The sequence below is a fragment of the Manis javanica genome, chromosome 2 (genome assembly GCF_040802235.1).
Source record: "Manis javanica isolate MJ-LG chromosome 2, MJ_LKY, whole genome shotgun sequence".
Classification (NCBI taxonomy): domain Eukaryota; kingdom Metazoa; phylum Chordata; class Mammalia; order Pholidota; family Manidae; genus Manis; species Manis javanica.
Window position 1 is genome coordinate 196,107,063 of NC_133157.1, and position 18,589 is coordinate 196,125,651.

General features: G+C 33.0%; 1 protein-coding gene across 5 annotated transcripts in view; it reads right to left on the reverse strand.

The window, feature by feature from the left end:
• CSMD3 (CUB and Sushi multiple domains 3) overlaps positions 1-18,589 on the reverse strand; it is a 1,174,595-nt gene that overhangs the window by 664,148 nt on the left and 491,858 nt on the right. For all 5 annotated transcript variants that reach the window (XM_073229983.1, XM_073229982.1, XM_073229981.1 and 2 more), the window contains one exon: positions 17,797-17,884. In XM_073229983.1, coding sequence (XP_073086084.1) covers positions 17,797-17,884 — 88 coding nt within the window. The remainder of the gene's footprint in view (positions 1-17,796; positions 17,885-18,589) is intronic.

The following is an 18,589-nucleotide window of genomic DNA, read 5'->3' on the forward strand; positions in this document are numbered from 1 at the left end:
CAGAGAAATGCAAATTAAAACTACAATGAAGTATCACCACACACCAGTAAGGATGGCTGCCATACAAAACACAAACAACAACAAATGTTGGTGAGGCTGTGGAGAAAGGGGAACCCTCCTACAATGCTGGTGGGAATGTAAATTAGTTCAACCATTGTGGAAAGCAGTATGGAGGTTCATCAAAATGCTCAAAACAGACTTACCATTTGACCCAGGAATTCCACTCCTAGGAATTTACCCTAAGAATGCAGCAATCAAGTTTGAGAAAGACAGATGCACCCCTATGTTTATCGCAGCACTATTTACAATAGCCAAGAATTGGAAGCAACCTAAATGTCCATCGGTAGATGAATGGATAAAGAATATGTGGTACATATACACAATGGAATACTACTCAGCCATAAGAAGAGGGCAAATCCTACCATTTGCAGCAACATGGATGGAGCTGGAGGGTATTATGCTCAGTGAAATAAGCCAAGCAGAGAAAGAGAAATACCAAATGATTTCACTCATCTGTGGAGTATAAGAACAAAGGAAAAACTGAAGGCACAAAACAGCAGCGGAATCACAGAACCCAAGAATGGACTAAGAGGTACCAAAGGGAAAGGGACTGGCAAGGATGGGTGGGTAGGGAGGGATAAGGGAGGGGAAGAAGAAGAGGGGTATTAAGATTAGCATGCATGGGGGGAGGAGAAATGGGAGGATTGTACAACACAGTGAAGACAAGTAGTGATTCTATAACATTTTGCTATGCTGATGGACAGTGACTGTAAAGGGGTTTATAGGGGGGATCTGGTATAAGGGAGAGCCTAGTAAACATAATATTCTTCATGTAAGTGTAGATTAAAGATAACAAAGAAGAAAAAAGAAAAAGAAAGAAAGAGTAGGGGGATTACTCCCTGATAGGATAAAACTAACTAAATCAAGAATTAATTCATGCTTTAAATATCCTTAATTTTGATCACTTAAAGCATGTCAGATGATTGGCTATGGAGGTACACTTTTCTGATAATATTCCTTTCTCTTAAAAAAAAAGCAGTTCCTGTGTGGTGACCTCCAATGAGTTCTACACAATGGTATAAAGGGCATATCAAAGTGTGGGCAAAGGGTCTGTTTGTGTTTATACAGAGGATCAAAACCTAATTTGGCTACCCAGAAAATGAACTAAGATACGATATGAAGAAGAACTTCCAACATCAGCACTCTCTGGAAGAGTCATACCAGAAGATGATCATCAAAAAACCTCAACAAAGATCCAGGTGATGCTGCATTTGTAGCTGCATTCATCCCACTGGTTCCTGGACTTGCCATTGGAATGAAGAAGGAGATATCTAAGCTGGCCTGTGCATACAGTAAAACAACAAACTTGACTGGATCTATACTGTTGGAACTCAACCAAGAATTAGGAGAAGTGCAAGTTTTAGAGCTCCAAAATCTTACAACTACAGACTATCTAATGTTAAAAGAACATATGGGTTGTGAACAGTTCCTAGTTATGGGTTCTTTTAATTTGTCTGATTTCTCCCAGACTGTTCAAGTACAGTTGGACAATATCCATTATATCATACACAAATTTTCACAAATGCCTAGGGTGCCTAACTGGTTTTCTTGGCTTCACTGGAGATGGCTGGTATTTGTTGGTCTGCTTTGGTTATGTAACTGTATTCCTATTATATTAATGTGTGTGCACGATTTAATTAGTAGTTTAAAACCTATACATGCTTAAGTTACTCTACAAGAAGGTATGTCAAAGAAATAATCAATCCTCCCATGTTTCCTTCATATGCTACCTCTATAGCTTTTCTTCTTCCTTCCTAATTACAACCCTTAAATAGAATTCGTACCTCATATCGAATTTACTGAGTATCATAATTCCTCCAAGTGGTAAAGATACCTCAAGACAAATGCTGGGCATAGAAGCCACAGGGCATAAATCTGCAAAGAAGTAAAAAGCTAACCTTTTCAAACAATATTGCTTCTCTCTCACTTACCAACTTTACATTTCCCTGTATGGCCCTGGAAGATGACTGGTTAGCCAGAGACAGGTAAGATTCCTCAAGGGAGGAATAATCTAAGACAGGCACAGTCGCAGGGGGACCATCAGGTGAGAAATTGGGGATAAACACAGGTGAGGCTTAGAACCTCAACCCCCTGTTTTGAGAGAAATCTTCTGCATCTGTGGATGTTTTATTGTCCTTATCTAGCTTGGATTAACACATAGTCTACAGGCACACACCTGATCATCTACAATTGTTCTCTTACAACACTAAACTATGTTTTCTACCTTTATCTTGCATCTACCTACCACTTCAGCATTTTATTAAAAAAATAAGAATAAGAATAAGAATAAAGGGAGAAATGTGGGATTCACCTATAAATCAAGTATAAAAATCAAATGAATATTCATATTTGACCTGATTGTTTAGAGTTCATAATGAGTGATCAAAACCGAAAGTTTTTGTGATGACTGCCCTTGTACTGTTCACCACGTAAGAACTTATTCACTATGTAAGAATTTGTTCACCATGTAAAAAAAAAAAAAAGTCCATAGAACTTCACCCCCTCACTTTTGATTATTGTTTAGAATTTTATTTTGATATCTTTCAAAAAATAAACTTATTTCTTGTCAGAAAAAAAAAACTTGTCTTGAACTAACCATATGGTCTACCCTAGAAAATGTTCTATATGTGCTTGTAAAGAATGTGCATTTTGCTGTTGTTGGATAAAATATTTTCTGTATGTCTATTAGGGTATTTGGTCTACAGCATCAAACCCACTCTTTTCTTACGGGTTTCTGTCTGGATGGTTTATCCACTGATGATAATGGGGTATCGCAGTCCCCAACTACTGTCATATTAACAGTTATTTCTCCTTTTAGCTCAGTTAGTTTTTGCTTTAAATATTTAGGTGCTCTAATTGTGGACATACAAATGTTTACAATTGTATCTCTTCATGGACTGGCCCCTTTATCATTACACGACAATCTTCTTTGTTTCTTTATACTGTTTGTTGTTTGAAATCTATTTTCTCTAATGTAAGTATAACTATTAATTTTTTTGAATGCCATTTGCATGAAATGTCTGGTTACATCATTTCACTCTCAGTCTAAGTTGTTTCTTTTAATTCTAAAGTGAGTCTCTTATAGGCAGCATATGTTCGATCATTTTTTAAAATCCATCAGCTATTCTGTCCTTTTCACTGGAGAATTTAATCTGTTTACATTAATGTAATTATTGATAAGAAAGACTTACTATTTCCATTTCGTTAATTGTTTTCTGTTTTTTGTGTGTGCATGTGTTTTTATGACTTTTGGTATCAGTACACTCCGAATTATTTATTTTTTTCTGTAATTACTATAGGATTTTTCTTTGTGATTATTATGAGGCTTACATAAAATACCTTAAACTTATAACACCCTACTTTAAAATGCCAGTTTAATTTTAATAGAATTCATAAACTTTATACTTTACAGCTCCTCCCCATCACATTTTGGATTATTGTTGTTATAATTTACATGTTTCATTTTGTGTAGCTTGTAACAGATTATTTTAGTTATGATTATTTTTATACTTTTAAACTTTAAAACTAGAGTTTAAGTGAATTATGCACCACAATTACCATTTTACATAATGTAACTATGCCTATATATTCACCTTTACCAGTGAGATTTACACTACCATTTTATATTTAATGGCAGCTTTAGCATTTTTCCATTAAATGCTATGATTATATGACCTTACAGCAGGACATCAGAGTCATCAAAAAAACTAAGTGATTTATATAGTCAACAGTTGCTAAAACAGAAATATTATTCTATACACATAATCAGTATTTCTAAATTACTAAGATAATATATAAAGAAATACTTGGAGAAGTAGTAAGGTATCTTATGGGATGTGCTCTATTTTGCTTACTATTTTGTGCTCTGATCTCCAAGATGAGAGTCCCGGCAGCTATATTTTGAAATCTTAAAAGCCCAGTTTCTAATTTGAAATGCATATGGAGCATAACAGGCTTTTAAAGGGAGAAATGCTGCCACAGAGATATAGATGCTGCCAGCAGTTTTTATGTGGAAAATAAATTAAAATTTTAAATGTATCTTAAAATGATAACCAAATGTCTGGTAAAGTTGGCTCCCAGGATCTTTACTTTACACAGACATTCATTTTGTAGGAATGGCCCAGGCTGATGCCTTACCTGTAAAGACATATCACCAAATGGACACAGATTTTTCTTCCCCTCGATGGCAAAGAATAATGTTGGCTCCAAAATTTGGGTGCTCATTTGGATTATTAAAACACTGGTATATAAGTATTCTATATAGTGAGGCAGCAGGGATCATGCTTCTCATCTGGTAATATTAAAACCTTATTAGAGTCAGGAAAAGCTGACTGTGATTATGTAAATCCATCATACTTTTGAATGTAGACCCATCTTTACCTATGCCCCTACCATGAGCTTTCTAAATACGTTAGTATATTCACTTCTATATCTTATTTGGTATTTGCAAAAGATTTTTAATAGATAGAATTCCCACAAAAATCTTCTAAAATATAGTCTACAACTGCAGCACTTCTTTCCTTACACATAGCTATTTCCTAGTATTTTGTTATCTGACTTTTTGTATCATCTCTTAAGTGACCAATAAGTTCTCTATCTCTAAAGTTAACTTCCTCAGTCCTCATTTCACTTCAAACTTCTGTCACCACTGTAACCTCTTTTTTGGCTTCAATGGCTGAAAAAAAAAGTTAGTATCCCTGAGTCTACTCATTCTGACCACCTACTTTTCACTTTTTTTTAAATCTACTTCTTCCTTCCATTCCCTAAAATAAGTATTATTCCTGTGTTCCATCTTGAAAGCTCTGTTTTTCTACTTTTCTACTATGTGTTCTGCTTTAAAAATGCCACCACCTCTAAAGTCTTCAATAGCATGGCTTTTCATGTTTCTCTGTGGTCTGTATTATTGTCATTTTTTTGATATTTGGATCTTTATTTTTATGTTTTTAGAAATTGAACCAGCCTTTCCTCCAAAACAAGTGCACATCATTAAAAATGAAAGAGCATGGAATTTGGGATCAGATTGACTGAATTTCAAATCTTGTCACTCTTTTTACTTGACTTATAGAAGCTATGTATTCTCCCCAAATTTCTATATCTTTTTCAATAAAAATGGAAAGAGTAATACAAAATTATGCTGCTATAATGAAGGACTAGATTATCTTTCAGTCATAAAATTGCCTAGTAAATTACCCAGGATAAAGTAAAGCTCAATAATTGCTGAGTAACCTGTCTTTCCTTTCTCGAATTTTTCCAAAGAATTCAGATCTAACAAACTTTATTCTTTCCCTAAATCCTACACCCTTCAATTCCAGTCTTCAAACTTGTTAATTAATTTTCTTCAATTTTCACTGCCTTTATCTTACTTTACACCCTTACAACTTCTCAGCTATACAAGGACAATGGTCTCCTATTCTATCATAGGATGCACTACAACTGGCTTTCAGATAAATATTCTTATTAAATAGCTATGGCTATACTATCCCCAGATCAAAAACATGGGGCTCTCCATTGCTCACTGAATTTAGATATTACTTAATATTAATTATCATACACAAAAATGATACACATTAGTTTAAAAGCACTTTTATAAACATTATTTTGTTACTTATTAAAACACTGTATATGTCAACATTCCTATTTTGCTAAGGAAAAACCAATATGTCAAAAGTCTGCACATTCACAGTAATAAAGGCAGGCCTTGAACCTAGGGCTTATCACTTGCAATTTGCTTCTACATTTACATTCCAGAACTTAGATTGTTCCTTGTTACAGTTCAGACGTAACTTTCTGATATTTTATTTCCAATTCTACCTTATTGTGTTAGACAATACTAAAAATGCCTCTTATGGTAAGTAAATCATTTCTGTTGTGTGGTGGGTATTTTTAAAAATAAAAAATAAGATACTATTCACTTAAAAAATAAACAGTTGCTTAAGGCAAACTGTTCTTTCAAATGCTTCCATCTTTTATCAGCTCAGTAATAGAGCATACATGGCTTTCTTCTCCCAGAACATGATCCTGCCATTCCTTGATTAAAAGAATCATATCCATTCTTCAAGTGGATTTTCATCTTCCTTGGTTTACTGTAACTTGTCCATATTTTCTTGGCTCATATGACTTGAACTTGCTTCTCTTATTACCATACCACATTTTTTTCTATTTCTAGAAGGCAGATATATTCTTACTACTTTTTCATCACTAAGGCAAAAACAATGTAGATGCTTAAGAAAAGCTTCCTGAATTGATTTTGAGTAAAGCTGCACTGCAATCTTCCTCTTGTTATATTTTTGGACCAATACAATTAAGAATTGTTGTACTGTTATTGTACATATGGAAAGCTATTTCTGACCTTTTTGAGAAGGTTCCCTAAAAGACATATTACCTAGGTCTGAAAAGCAGTGACAGCATAAGTGCTCTGTTGTTGCTTGGGGCCAAGACTGCTCGGGACATTATTACCATATCGAAACTAGCTCTTAAAAAATTAAGTTCTATAGATGTATAGAAGAAATAATGTCACTAGAGTTTTTAAAATTACTCCAATTATGATATCTAGTTGATAGGCCTTTAAGAAATATGACTTATGAAACTATTCAGTATGGGTAGGAAATCTAAATGTGTAACAAGGCTTAGTACTTATACTGTACACACTTTCTGAATAGCTTAGCACTCTAGCTACACTTTTTCTACTCTAATCTCATAGTCTTACTATTGGAGATGAAAAATAAGCTGTTATTGCAATGTTTTGACAAAAATATTAAAAAGGAAAGGTGATTCAATAAACAATTTAAGACCACACACAATTTACATCATGGTTATCTTTCACCGAAATAGTTTACATATATATTTATAAATATATGAAACTGTTGCACTTAGAGAATAATTTTTAATGACTAAAACTGTCAATGGATAAAGTAAGTATTTCTCATTATTTAATGTGGGATTACTTTGTGTATATCAATAGCAACACCAAATCTATAAAAATGAGAGTATTCATGTATTTTATGCCTCACAGAATAAGATGACTATTTTTTTGAAAAAATAAGACATAATGTCACCAGTATGGTATGGGCATAAAAACAGACACATAAGTGAAATAGGAAAACCCAGAAATAAACCAACACATATATGGCAAATTAATTTATGACAAAGGAGGCAAGAACACATAATAGGAAAAGTACAGTGTCCTCAAGACTTTTAGTGGTCTGGATAAAAGACTGAATCACCTACAACATTCCCTTAGAACAAAGGCTAATCCACAAGACCCTAACTTTCTTCAATTCTATGAAGGCTCATAGAGGTGAGGAAGCTTCAGAAGAAAAGCTGGAAGTTAGAATAAGTTGGTTTATGAGGCTGAAGGAAAGAAACTATCTTCATAACTGGAAAGTGCCAAATGAAGCAACAAGTGTCAATGTAGAAGCTACAGGAAGTTGCCCAGGAGCTCTAACTAAGATAATTCATGAAGGTGACTACACTAAGCAACAGGTTTTCAATGTAGATGAAATAGAACTTCTTTTGGAAGAAAAGGCCATGTATGACTTTCATACCTGGAAAGGAGAAGTCAATGTCTGGCTTCAAATGACAAGGCTGACTCTCTCATTAGGGGCAAATACAGCTGGTGATTTTAAGTTGAAGCCAATATCCAATTACCATTCTGAAAACCTTATGGTTCTTAAAAATTATGCTAAATCTACTCTGTGCTCCCTAAATAGAACAACAAAGGCTGGATGACAGTATATCTGTTGACAAGGTGATTTACTGAATATTTTAAGCCCACTGTTGAGACCTACTTTTCAGAAACAAACAAACAAAAAAGATTACTTTTAAAGTATAGTACTGCTCATTTAGCAATCCACCTGGTCACTTAGGAACTCTGATGGAGCTCAAAAGTACAAAAAAATTAATGTTTTCATGACAGGCTAACACATAATCCATTTTGCAGCTCATGAATCAAGTAATCTTTCTGATTTTCAATTAACATCTTATTATTTCAGAAATACATTTTGTAAGGCTATAGTGGCCTTGGACAGTGATTCCTCTGATGAACCTGGGAAAAGTAAATTGAAAACCTTCTGGAAAGGATTCACCATTCTAGATGTCCTTTAGAACATTATTGATTCATGAGAAGACGTCAAAATGTCAAGATTAACAGGAGTTTGCTAACAGTTGATTCCAACCCTCATGGATAACTTTGAGATGTCTACAATTCCAGTTGAAGGAGTAACTGCAGATGTGGTGGAAACAGCAAGAGAGCTAAAATTGGAAGTAGCACCTGAAGATGTAACAGAATTGCTGCAATCTTATGGTAAAACTTGAACATATGAGGAGTTGCTCCTTATGGATGAGCAAAGAAAGTGGTTTCTTGATATGGATTCAAATCCTCATGGAAATTCTGTGAAGATTGTTGAAATAACAACAATGAATTTAGGTTATATAAATTTAGTTCATAAAACAGCAGTAGTATTTAAGAGGACTGACTCTGATTTTTGAAAGAAGTTATAGGGTAAAACGCTATCAAACTGCATTGCAGGGAAATTATTTATGAAATGAAAAGTCGATTGGTGTGGCAGGCTTCACTGTTGTCTTATTTTGAGAAATTGCCACAGCCATCCCCAACTCGTAGCAACCAAAATCCTGATCAGTCAGAAGCCATTAACACTGACACAAAACCCTTCCCACCCTCCCCCAGCAAAAAGCCAACAACTAGCTGAAAGCTCATACGATGGTTAATATTTTTATCAATAGTGTTGTTTAATTAAGGTATACACATTGTATGTAATGCTACTGCCCACTGACTAGACTACAGTATTATGTAAACATAACTTTTATATACACTAGGATACCAAAAAATTCATTGGAATAACATAATTGTGATATTTGCTTTATTGTGGTGGTCTGGATTTGAACCAAAATAGCACTGAGGTATACCTATATGGAACAATCCTAAAGACTCTGACAAAAACCTGTTAGAACTAATAAACAAATTCAGTAAGGTTGTAGGATACAAAGTCAATTCACAAAAACAGGTGTATTTCTGTACACCCATAAGGAACTATCAGAAAAAGAAAAAATACTACTACTTATCATTGAATCAGAAAGAATAAAAGTATATAGAAGTATATTTAACAAAAGAGGTGAAAACTATAAGACATTAAAGAAAGAAATAAAAGGAAACACAACTAAATGAAAAAGATATTCTGTGCTCCTGTGTTGGAAGAATATTGTTAAAACGTCCAGACTACCCAAAGCAAACTACAGATGGAATGCAATTACTATCAAAATTCTAATGGCAGTTTTAACAGGAACAGAAAAGAACAATCCTGCAATTTTTATGGACCCACCAAAGACCATGAATAGCCAAAGCAATCTTGAGAAAGAAGAAACCTGAAGGCATCATCTTCTCTGCATTCAGACTAAATTTCAAAACTATAATAACTAAAACAGTATGGTATTGGCATAAAAATAGACACACAGATCAATGGAACAGGAGTTCAGAAATAAACCAACATATACAAGGTAAATTAGTTTACAAAAAATAGAGCAAAAGATATACAATGGGAAAAGCATAGTCTCTTCAATAAATGGTACTGGAAAAATTGGACATGCAAAAGAATGAAACTGGACCATTATTTTATACCACACTCAAAAACTAATTCAAAATATATTAAAGATTAAATATAAGGCCTGAAACCATAAAACTCCTGGAATAAAACAGACTGTAAACTCTCAAACTTTGGTATTACCAAGTTTTTTTCTGGCTATGTCTCCCCAGGCAAAGGAAAAAGGCAAAAACAAACAAGAGGGACTATATCAGACTAAAAAGCTTCTTCACAGCAAAGGAAAGCATCAACAAAATAAAAAGGTAACCTACAAAAAAGGAGAAATGTATTTTCAAATGATGTATCTGATAAGGGGCTAATATTCAACATACATAAAGAAGTCATATGGCACAACAACAAAGTAACAAATAATCTGATTAAAACAGCAAGTGTTAGCAAGTATGTGGAGGAAAGGGAACGCCTCAATACTGTTAGTTTGAATGTAAACTGGTACAGTCAGTACAGAAAACAATATGGAAAAACTGAAAATAGAAATACCATACAGCCCAGATATTCCAGTTCTGGGAATTTATTTGAAGAAAGCAAAAATCACTAATTTGAAAAGATATATGTACTTGTATGTGAACCACAGCCACATATATGAAATCAACCTAAGGGCCCATGGAGAAATGAATGGATAAGGAAGATTTGGTAGGTACCTATATATACTGGAATATTACTCAACCATAAAAAAGGATGAAATATTGCTATTTGTGACATGGGTGCACTTACAGAGTATTATGCTAACTGAAGTAAGTCAGAGAAAGACAGATACCATATGGTTTCACTTATATGTGGAATCTAAAAAAATGAAACAAAAAAAACAGAAATTCATTCAAACACAGAGAATAGCCTAGTGGCTGTCAGAAGGGTTAGAGATGGGTAAAAATTGTGAAGCAGTGGTAATCAGTGAGAATTTTTGATATCTTGGTATGGGTAATGGTTACATGAGTGTATATATATATGCCAAAATTCAGCAAGCAGTGAAATAAGATGTGTGCATTTTATTTAATGTACCTCAATTAAAAAATAAACACTAAATAGAAACCACCAAAATATATACAGAACTCATACAACTCAATATAAAAACAATCAATCAAATTAATAAACTGGCAGAGGATCAAAATACATATTTTCCAAAAGAAGACATACAGATGGCCAATAGGTCCATGAGAAGCTGCTCAACTTCACTCATCAGGGAAATGTAAGTTAAAACTACAATGAGAAACCACCTCACACCTAATAGATCAACAATTATTAAAAAGACAAATAACAAACACATGGAGGCTAAACAACATGCTTCTAAATAATCAAAGGATCAATGAAAAAATTAAAACACAAAGCAAGCAATACATAGAGACAAATGAAAACAAAAATTCAACAGCCCAAAATCTGTGAGACGATGTGAATGCAGTCCTAAAAGGAAAATACGTAACAATACAGCTTACCACAAGAAACAAGAACAATCCCAAACAAACAGTATAAAATCACAATTAAAGAAACTTGAAAAAGAACAAATGAGGCCCCACATAAGGAGAAGGAGGGACACAATCATAATAAAGATCAGAAGAGAAATAAATAAAATAGAGAAGAATAAAATAATAGAAAACAATTATGGAAACTAGGAGCTGGTTCTTTGAGAAAATAAACAAAATAGATAAACCCCTAGCCTAATTTATCAAGAAAAAAAGATAGAGTACAAGCAAATCAGAAATGAAGAAGGAATAATCACAATAGATACCATACAAATGTGAAGATTTATTAGCAAATACTATGAAAAATGATATGCCAGTAAATTGGACACCTAGAACCTGGACAACTTTCTAGAAAAATACAACTTTCCAACATTGACCCAAGAAGAAACAGAAAATCTGAACAGACCAATTCCCAGCAAGAAAACTGAATTGGTAATTTAAAGAAAAAACTACCAAAAAAAAATCATTAAATGGAAATATATCCCATGCTCATGGATAGGAAAAATTAATATTGTCAAAATGGCCAACCTTCCCAAAGCAATTTACAGACTCAATGCAATCTCTATCAAAATACCAATAGCATTTTTCAATTAACTAGAAAAAATAGTTTGAAAATTCATAGGGAAACAGACACCAAATGGCCAAAGCAATTCTAAGAAAGAAGAACAAAGCTGAGGGATTATGCTCTCTGACCTCAAGCTCTATTACAAAGCTACAGTAAGCAAAACAGTTTGGTATTAGCACAAGAACAGACCCATAGATCAGTGTAACAGAAAAGAGAGCCCACATATAAATCCACACATCTATGGTCAATTAATATACAAAGGGGAAAAGACGGCCTCTTTAACAACTGGTGTTGGAAAAACTGGACAACTTCATGTAAGAGATTGAAATTGGATTATTATCAAACTCCATACACAAATATAATCTCCAAGTGTATCAAAGACCAAAATTTAGTCATGAAACCATAAAAATCTTATCAGAAAACATAGGCAAAAATCTCTCAAACATAAGTATGAGCAATTTTTTCCTGGACACATCTCCTCAGGCAAGGAAAACAAAATCAAACATGAACAAGTGGGAATATATTAAACTAAAAAAGCTTCTATGCAGCAAAGGACACCATCAGCAGAACATAAAGGCATCCCACAGTATGGGAGAATATATTTGTAAATGACTCATCTGATAAGGGGTTAACATACAAAATACATAAATAACTCATACACATCAACACTCGAAAAACAAATAACCTGATAAAAATAGGCAGAGGATATCAACAGACATTTTACCAAAGAACAAATATGTATGGCCAACAGGCATATGACAAATGTGCTCCACCTTGTTAATCATCAGGGAAATGCAAATCAAAACCACACAAGAAATCATCTCATACCAGTTAGAATGGCCACTATCCAAAAAACAAGAAAAAAAAGATGTTGGTGAGGATGCAGAGAAAGGCGAATCCTCCTACACTGCTGGTGGGAATGTAAATTGGAGGAATTGCTATGGAAAGCAATATGGAGGTTCCTTAAAAAACTAAAAATATAAATACTTTTCAATTCAGTAATGCCAGTTTTAGGAATTTCCGTTAAGAAAAAAAATCTCTGAGAGTTGAAAAGATATATGTATCCCTATGTTTATTGCCACACTATTTGCAGTGTCCAAGATACAGAAGTAAGCTAAGTATCCATTAACAGATGAATGGATAAAGATGTAGCACTTATACACAAAGGAATATTATTCAACCATAAAAATAAAAGATATCTTGCCATTGCAACAATGTGGATGGTTCTAGATGGTATTATTGCTCAGTGAAATAAGTCAGGCAGACAAACACCATATGATTTCACTTATTTGTGAAATATGAAAACAAAGCAAAATAGAGGGAAAAAAACAGCAGTAGACTCATAGGCACTGAGAAGTCACTAGTGGTTACCAAGGGGGAGGGATTGGTGTGTATGATGGGGAAAGGGGAGGCAGATAAAGGGGCACAATAATTCACAATCATAATTATCAGTTGGTTACAGGGATGGTAATGCAGCATGGAGAACACAGTCAATGATTCTGTAACATCTTTCCACATTGACAGATAGTAACCACACTAGAAGAGGTGAGGATTTAATAATATGAGTAACTGTTGAACCACTGTACATTTGAAACCAATGTAAGATTGCATACCAATGATACTTTAATAAAAAAATAAAAGACTAGACAAGAGATAATAAGTGTTGGCAAGGATATGCAGACAAGAGAGTCCTTGTGCACTGTTGGTGGGAATATCGATTTGTACAGTCACTATGGAAAACACTTTAGGGGCTCCTCATAAATTTAAAAATAGAACTACTGTGTGAACTAGCAATTCCACTCTTGGGTATATATCCAAAGAAAATGAAAACACCACTCAAAAACATACCTCCATATTAATTGCAGCATTACTTACAATAGCCATGATATGAAAACAATCTGTATGTCCATTGATATATCAATGGGTAAAAAGGAAGTGTTATACATATTTTATGGAATATTATTCAGCTATAAAAAACGATGAAATCTTGGCATTTACAACAACACAAATGGACCTTGAGGGCAACATGCTAAGTGATATAAGTCAAACAGAGAAAGCCAAATACTGTACAATGTATATTATATTTGGAATCTACAATTAAGTATTAAAGCTGCAGTTTCACATTACTATATCTGCAAGCTTTGTAGCATCTCCTGTCTACTTCTCTACCTTGATTTCTGCTACAGTAAGAATAATTTTATTTTACCTGTCCTTGGTATTCTCATTATTTTCTCCTACAAAAATAAGTAGTTTACTTATACCCTCTCCTTCTTGTCATTAATATTTTCTTCTTTATAGGACCATTTGTATCAATCAATAAACATACTCTGGTTTCTTGTATCTCTAAGAAGAAAATTTCTCTTGAGTTTCTAACGACTAAGGAACTTCCCTATTAATCTGCAGTTTATATAATTTGTTGTTAATTGTCTGAACTGTCACTACTCACTCTTCAGCCTATTTTAATTAAATAGTCTCAACTTCTCTCTGATGACATCATTCTTGTCAACAACTTCCACGTTGTCAAATTTAAGAGATATTATTTTGTCTTTATCACTCTTAATTTTCCAATAGCATGCAACAATCCTCGACCCCTTTTAAAGGACTTCCTTCTTTTGCTTCACTCCAAATATCTTGCCACTCATGAGCCTGATTTGACAGCTCCTTGTATTCCATCGTATCATCAAATAGCACAGATCTTTGGGACTATGTCATACATTATCTTTCCTACATAGTCCAAATGATGTTATCTATTCATGTTTCTTCAGTTTATAATATCTACATGCTGACATGATCCCATGTGTTCCCTGTGTTCTCTGAATTTCAACTGTGTTCGATTACAGACTGAAGTACCACTTGGAAATCTCTTACATCATTTGAAGTTTACAGTCTCAAAAATGAACTCTTGATTCTTTTCAAGCCTCTGGACTTTCACATTTAATTAAATATAATACTTTACTCCATTTTCATGATGCTCAAGTTAGAAAATTAGGAATCATCCTTCATTTCTTTTCTTTCTTTCCACTTATCATTGGAAGCTGAGAATTTTATCTTTAAAAGATACCTTGAATCTGTCTAGTTTACTGCCATCACCAAGTCTCTAGCATCTTACACCTAGAGAACTGTCGTAGCCTTCTAACTACAACTTCTGTTTTCTTTGATCCATCTATCTAAACTATAAAGCATGATCTACTGAAATACATATTGGTTCAGGTCACTCTCCTACAACACTTTAGAGCTTCCCATAATAGGCAGGTGATCTAAATGACTGCAGTAGCCTAGTGGCAACCATGATGAACCAGAGAGTTTTCTCAGCCTCAAAGGAGCCACTGTTAGTTGGTTCCAGCAGATGTTGCCATGAAGGTATATCACTGCCAAATCTAACAAGGGATACAAAATGTGTGTGTGTGTGTGTGTGTGTGTGTGTGTGTGTGTGTGTGTGTGTGTATGTGTGTGTGTGTGAAATCTCCTGTAATTTTAAATGTTGGCTCCCATGAAAAAAAAAAAAGGAAAAAAGAACTGCGTGCTTAAAAGAAAACATAGCTTCAGTCCAGATCAGGCTGAGTGGCTGCCAATTTGCTCCCTCTGCAGAAGAGATCTGGTTTCTCCTTATCTCCTCAACTTCATTCTATGCTTTACTCCCATTTACTTTCTGTAATTCAGGCTCACTAGTCTTTGCTTTCCTGGAATAGCTCATCAAGATCATGCTCAATGTGAGGCTCTTCCTTCACTGTAGGCTAGATGCGTAAAATCTTTCTGAGATATATGAGAGTAGGACCTTCTTAAATTGGGTGGATTCCCACCCTGATATTTTCATTCTCTCACAGAAGTTTCTTCCATACTTTTGTTTTTTGATTTCAGATTACTTTTCTAAATTTGTGATTACATCTGCATGTGTTCATTTAATTAATTGATAAATTAGCTAAGTCATTAATTATTGAGCATGTGCACATTGTTATCTTTTCTGACATTAAATCCTAAGAACTATGTGGAGAGGGCATGCACTATGCCTGGACTTGTGTGTTTTATTTGTTCCTAGTACAAGGTCAGGCATATAACAGGTAAACAATATAATGAAGATAATGAATGTATAAATATATAAATGTATTTCTCTGCATTTTTCTTCCAATCTATGCCAGATTCTAATCATCCTTCATCTCTTAGCTAAATATTAACCTTCTATGACCTCATCTCCTAGCCTCCAAAAATACCATACTTCCTTTTTTTGTCCATAACATTTCATATTAAACTATAATCACAACATTATATTTGTCCAATTGTAAGCATTTTGATGTCTAATATCTATCATGGTGCATGCAACTGTAAAATGATCTTATGAATTAAAATCCACTACACTTGAAGATAATTTAACTCATTATATTACTATTGTATAAAGTCTATTTCCAATAAACCATATATTTTTGTAAAAAAACACGTATTTTGTAAAAACTTTTGTAGCAAGTATTAGCATTTATACTAATTATAATTATTTTATAATATTCTATATATCATACTATAATAGATACTAGCATTAATTGAATACCTATTTTTTCTCAAGTTCTGTGATTCTACCATGCGTATATTATCTCATGTTATCTTTCTCTCAACCCTTGCAAGATAAGTATTATTATCCTCATTTTTAGATCATAGGGAACAAATTCATGGAGAAGACAAGATAGTTTATAGCAAGGATGGGATTTAAATTAAGTTTGTTTGACTTCAATTCATAATGTGATAGAGTGATTAAAGGTCAAATTTTGGATTGACAAGTAATGACTTCAAATTCCAATTTCATCAAATTATTAGCTGGGTAAATCCTTCAGTTTTCTTATTTGTATGTCAATAAAACATAACAAATACCATATAGGATTTCATAATAAAGAAGACATGTAAAAATACCACTTAATAAATTGCTTGCTACATTGTAGTCCACAAAATAGCACTTTTAAAAATTTTGTGGCTGAGTCATTTTGTTGATTTTTAATAAAGCCACTTATTTTATTATGATCAGAATTTGACTATACTCCAGGAATTTTGAATTTCTTTCTGACATGCTTCTTCAAACACCATTATCTATATTAATTATGGAGCTGGTTAAAAAAAGTTCTGCATTTCTTTAGAAAATTATAACTACATTCAGACAGAAATAATATTACTGTTTTTACACTCCAAGTACACCAAGATATAAATAACTTCAAGTAGTTTTAAAAGATCCATGGGAACAAAATTTCCATAGGTCTTTATCCTAAGAATTATCTTTTTTCTTCTTAGGAATAATCTTTAGCGTATCATTTATCCTTTACACAAACAAAATAAATAAGTAGATAGTGTAAATGTGTGATATGTAGAACTATAATCATTATCGATATTTAAAAAAATTAATAAAACATGAATATTTTGTGAATGTTAAGTAAATTAACATTTAAAATTTTATAGTTAGATGTTTTGTATCTTTTATTTAGAATATGCTACAATCAAAAGACTACCTAAAATGTTCAAGGTTTTTAAAAATATTATTTGATAGTTATATAAATCAATGGTACCCAGTATACCTATATTCGCTGTGTTGTTAGTAGACATATTTCAAATTGGTATGTACTAATTTTAAATAAAGATAAAACATATTGAAGTTATGTTTACTTCTAAAAAAATACATCTAAAGTGTTATAGAACATTTGCAGATTTGCAGGAAGGTTTCACAGGCAGTGCCTTATTTACAACTCACCATTATATGTGGCAAATCTGATTTAAATGTTAAAGAAAAGGAAACTCATGCAGACAGAATTTAGTGACTCATCCAAAATCAGATAACTAATAAGCGGCAGAATTTGAATTCAAAGTCATGTCTTTCAAATCCAAATCCCATGATTTTTCATTTAGTACATAACGAGAAATTAATTTAAACTCCAAAACATGTACTAATAACATTGATATTTAATTAGACACTATAAAATAATGAATTATTATTAATAGTAACATCTATGGAATCTGTCTGCCACAATTGTACATAACCAGGTCTTCATCTCCATATTACTAGTTATTTTAAAAATGTAAACTAAACTTTAAGAAAATAAAGAATAAAATAAACAACTTAAAATATTACCTAAAATCTGATCCAACTCTCTTCCCATTTTCTGGTTCTCCTGGATCAGGGCATAAATTGGAAGCTGTTTTAATACCACCCTCATTTACTGTGACAACAGAAAAAAAAGAAAGGAAAAAAACATACTATTAGAAAATCACGGATAACATTAATTTAAAAATTTACATAAAATATATTCTTGCATATTTTTATCATTAGTTTATACACAGTAAAAATATAATTTTGCTACCTAAAAATGAAGACAAAACATTTTGTCTATTTGTCGACTATAGGAAAATAAGTTTGATGTTCACATGAAATTACATATTATTCTATTAACACATAAACAGGTAATGCCTTACTTTTAATTACTATATAAATTATGAAATCTTGGGAAGTGTGTTCCCAGGGTATCAGTACCAGAGTTTCTATTAATTACTAGCAGTACAGAAGTCACCAACAGTTATAACAGTGTCATTTGGGTACCTGTTATTTTTAAGTTACAGTGGAAAAATTAGACCCTATGGAAATAATTTAAAATTATTAGCACTTCTCAACTGGTATATAGTAGAACATGTTGGTCTGCTACTGTCAAAGTAAAACTATGGTGCAAATTATTACCAACATTCCATTGAATTATGATATAATACTGAAAAGCAAAATAATAACTTTACCATTGAACAATTTCCATAACAGTGTTTTGCTTAGCCATTGTACATGTTTCAGCAATTTTTTCAGAATACTCAGTTAATGAAAGATTTATTTTTTTCAGTGAATGTGAGCACGGTGGAAAACTAAATCCTCAAGGTCGATT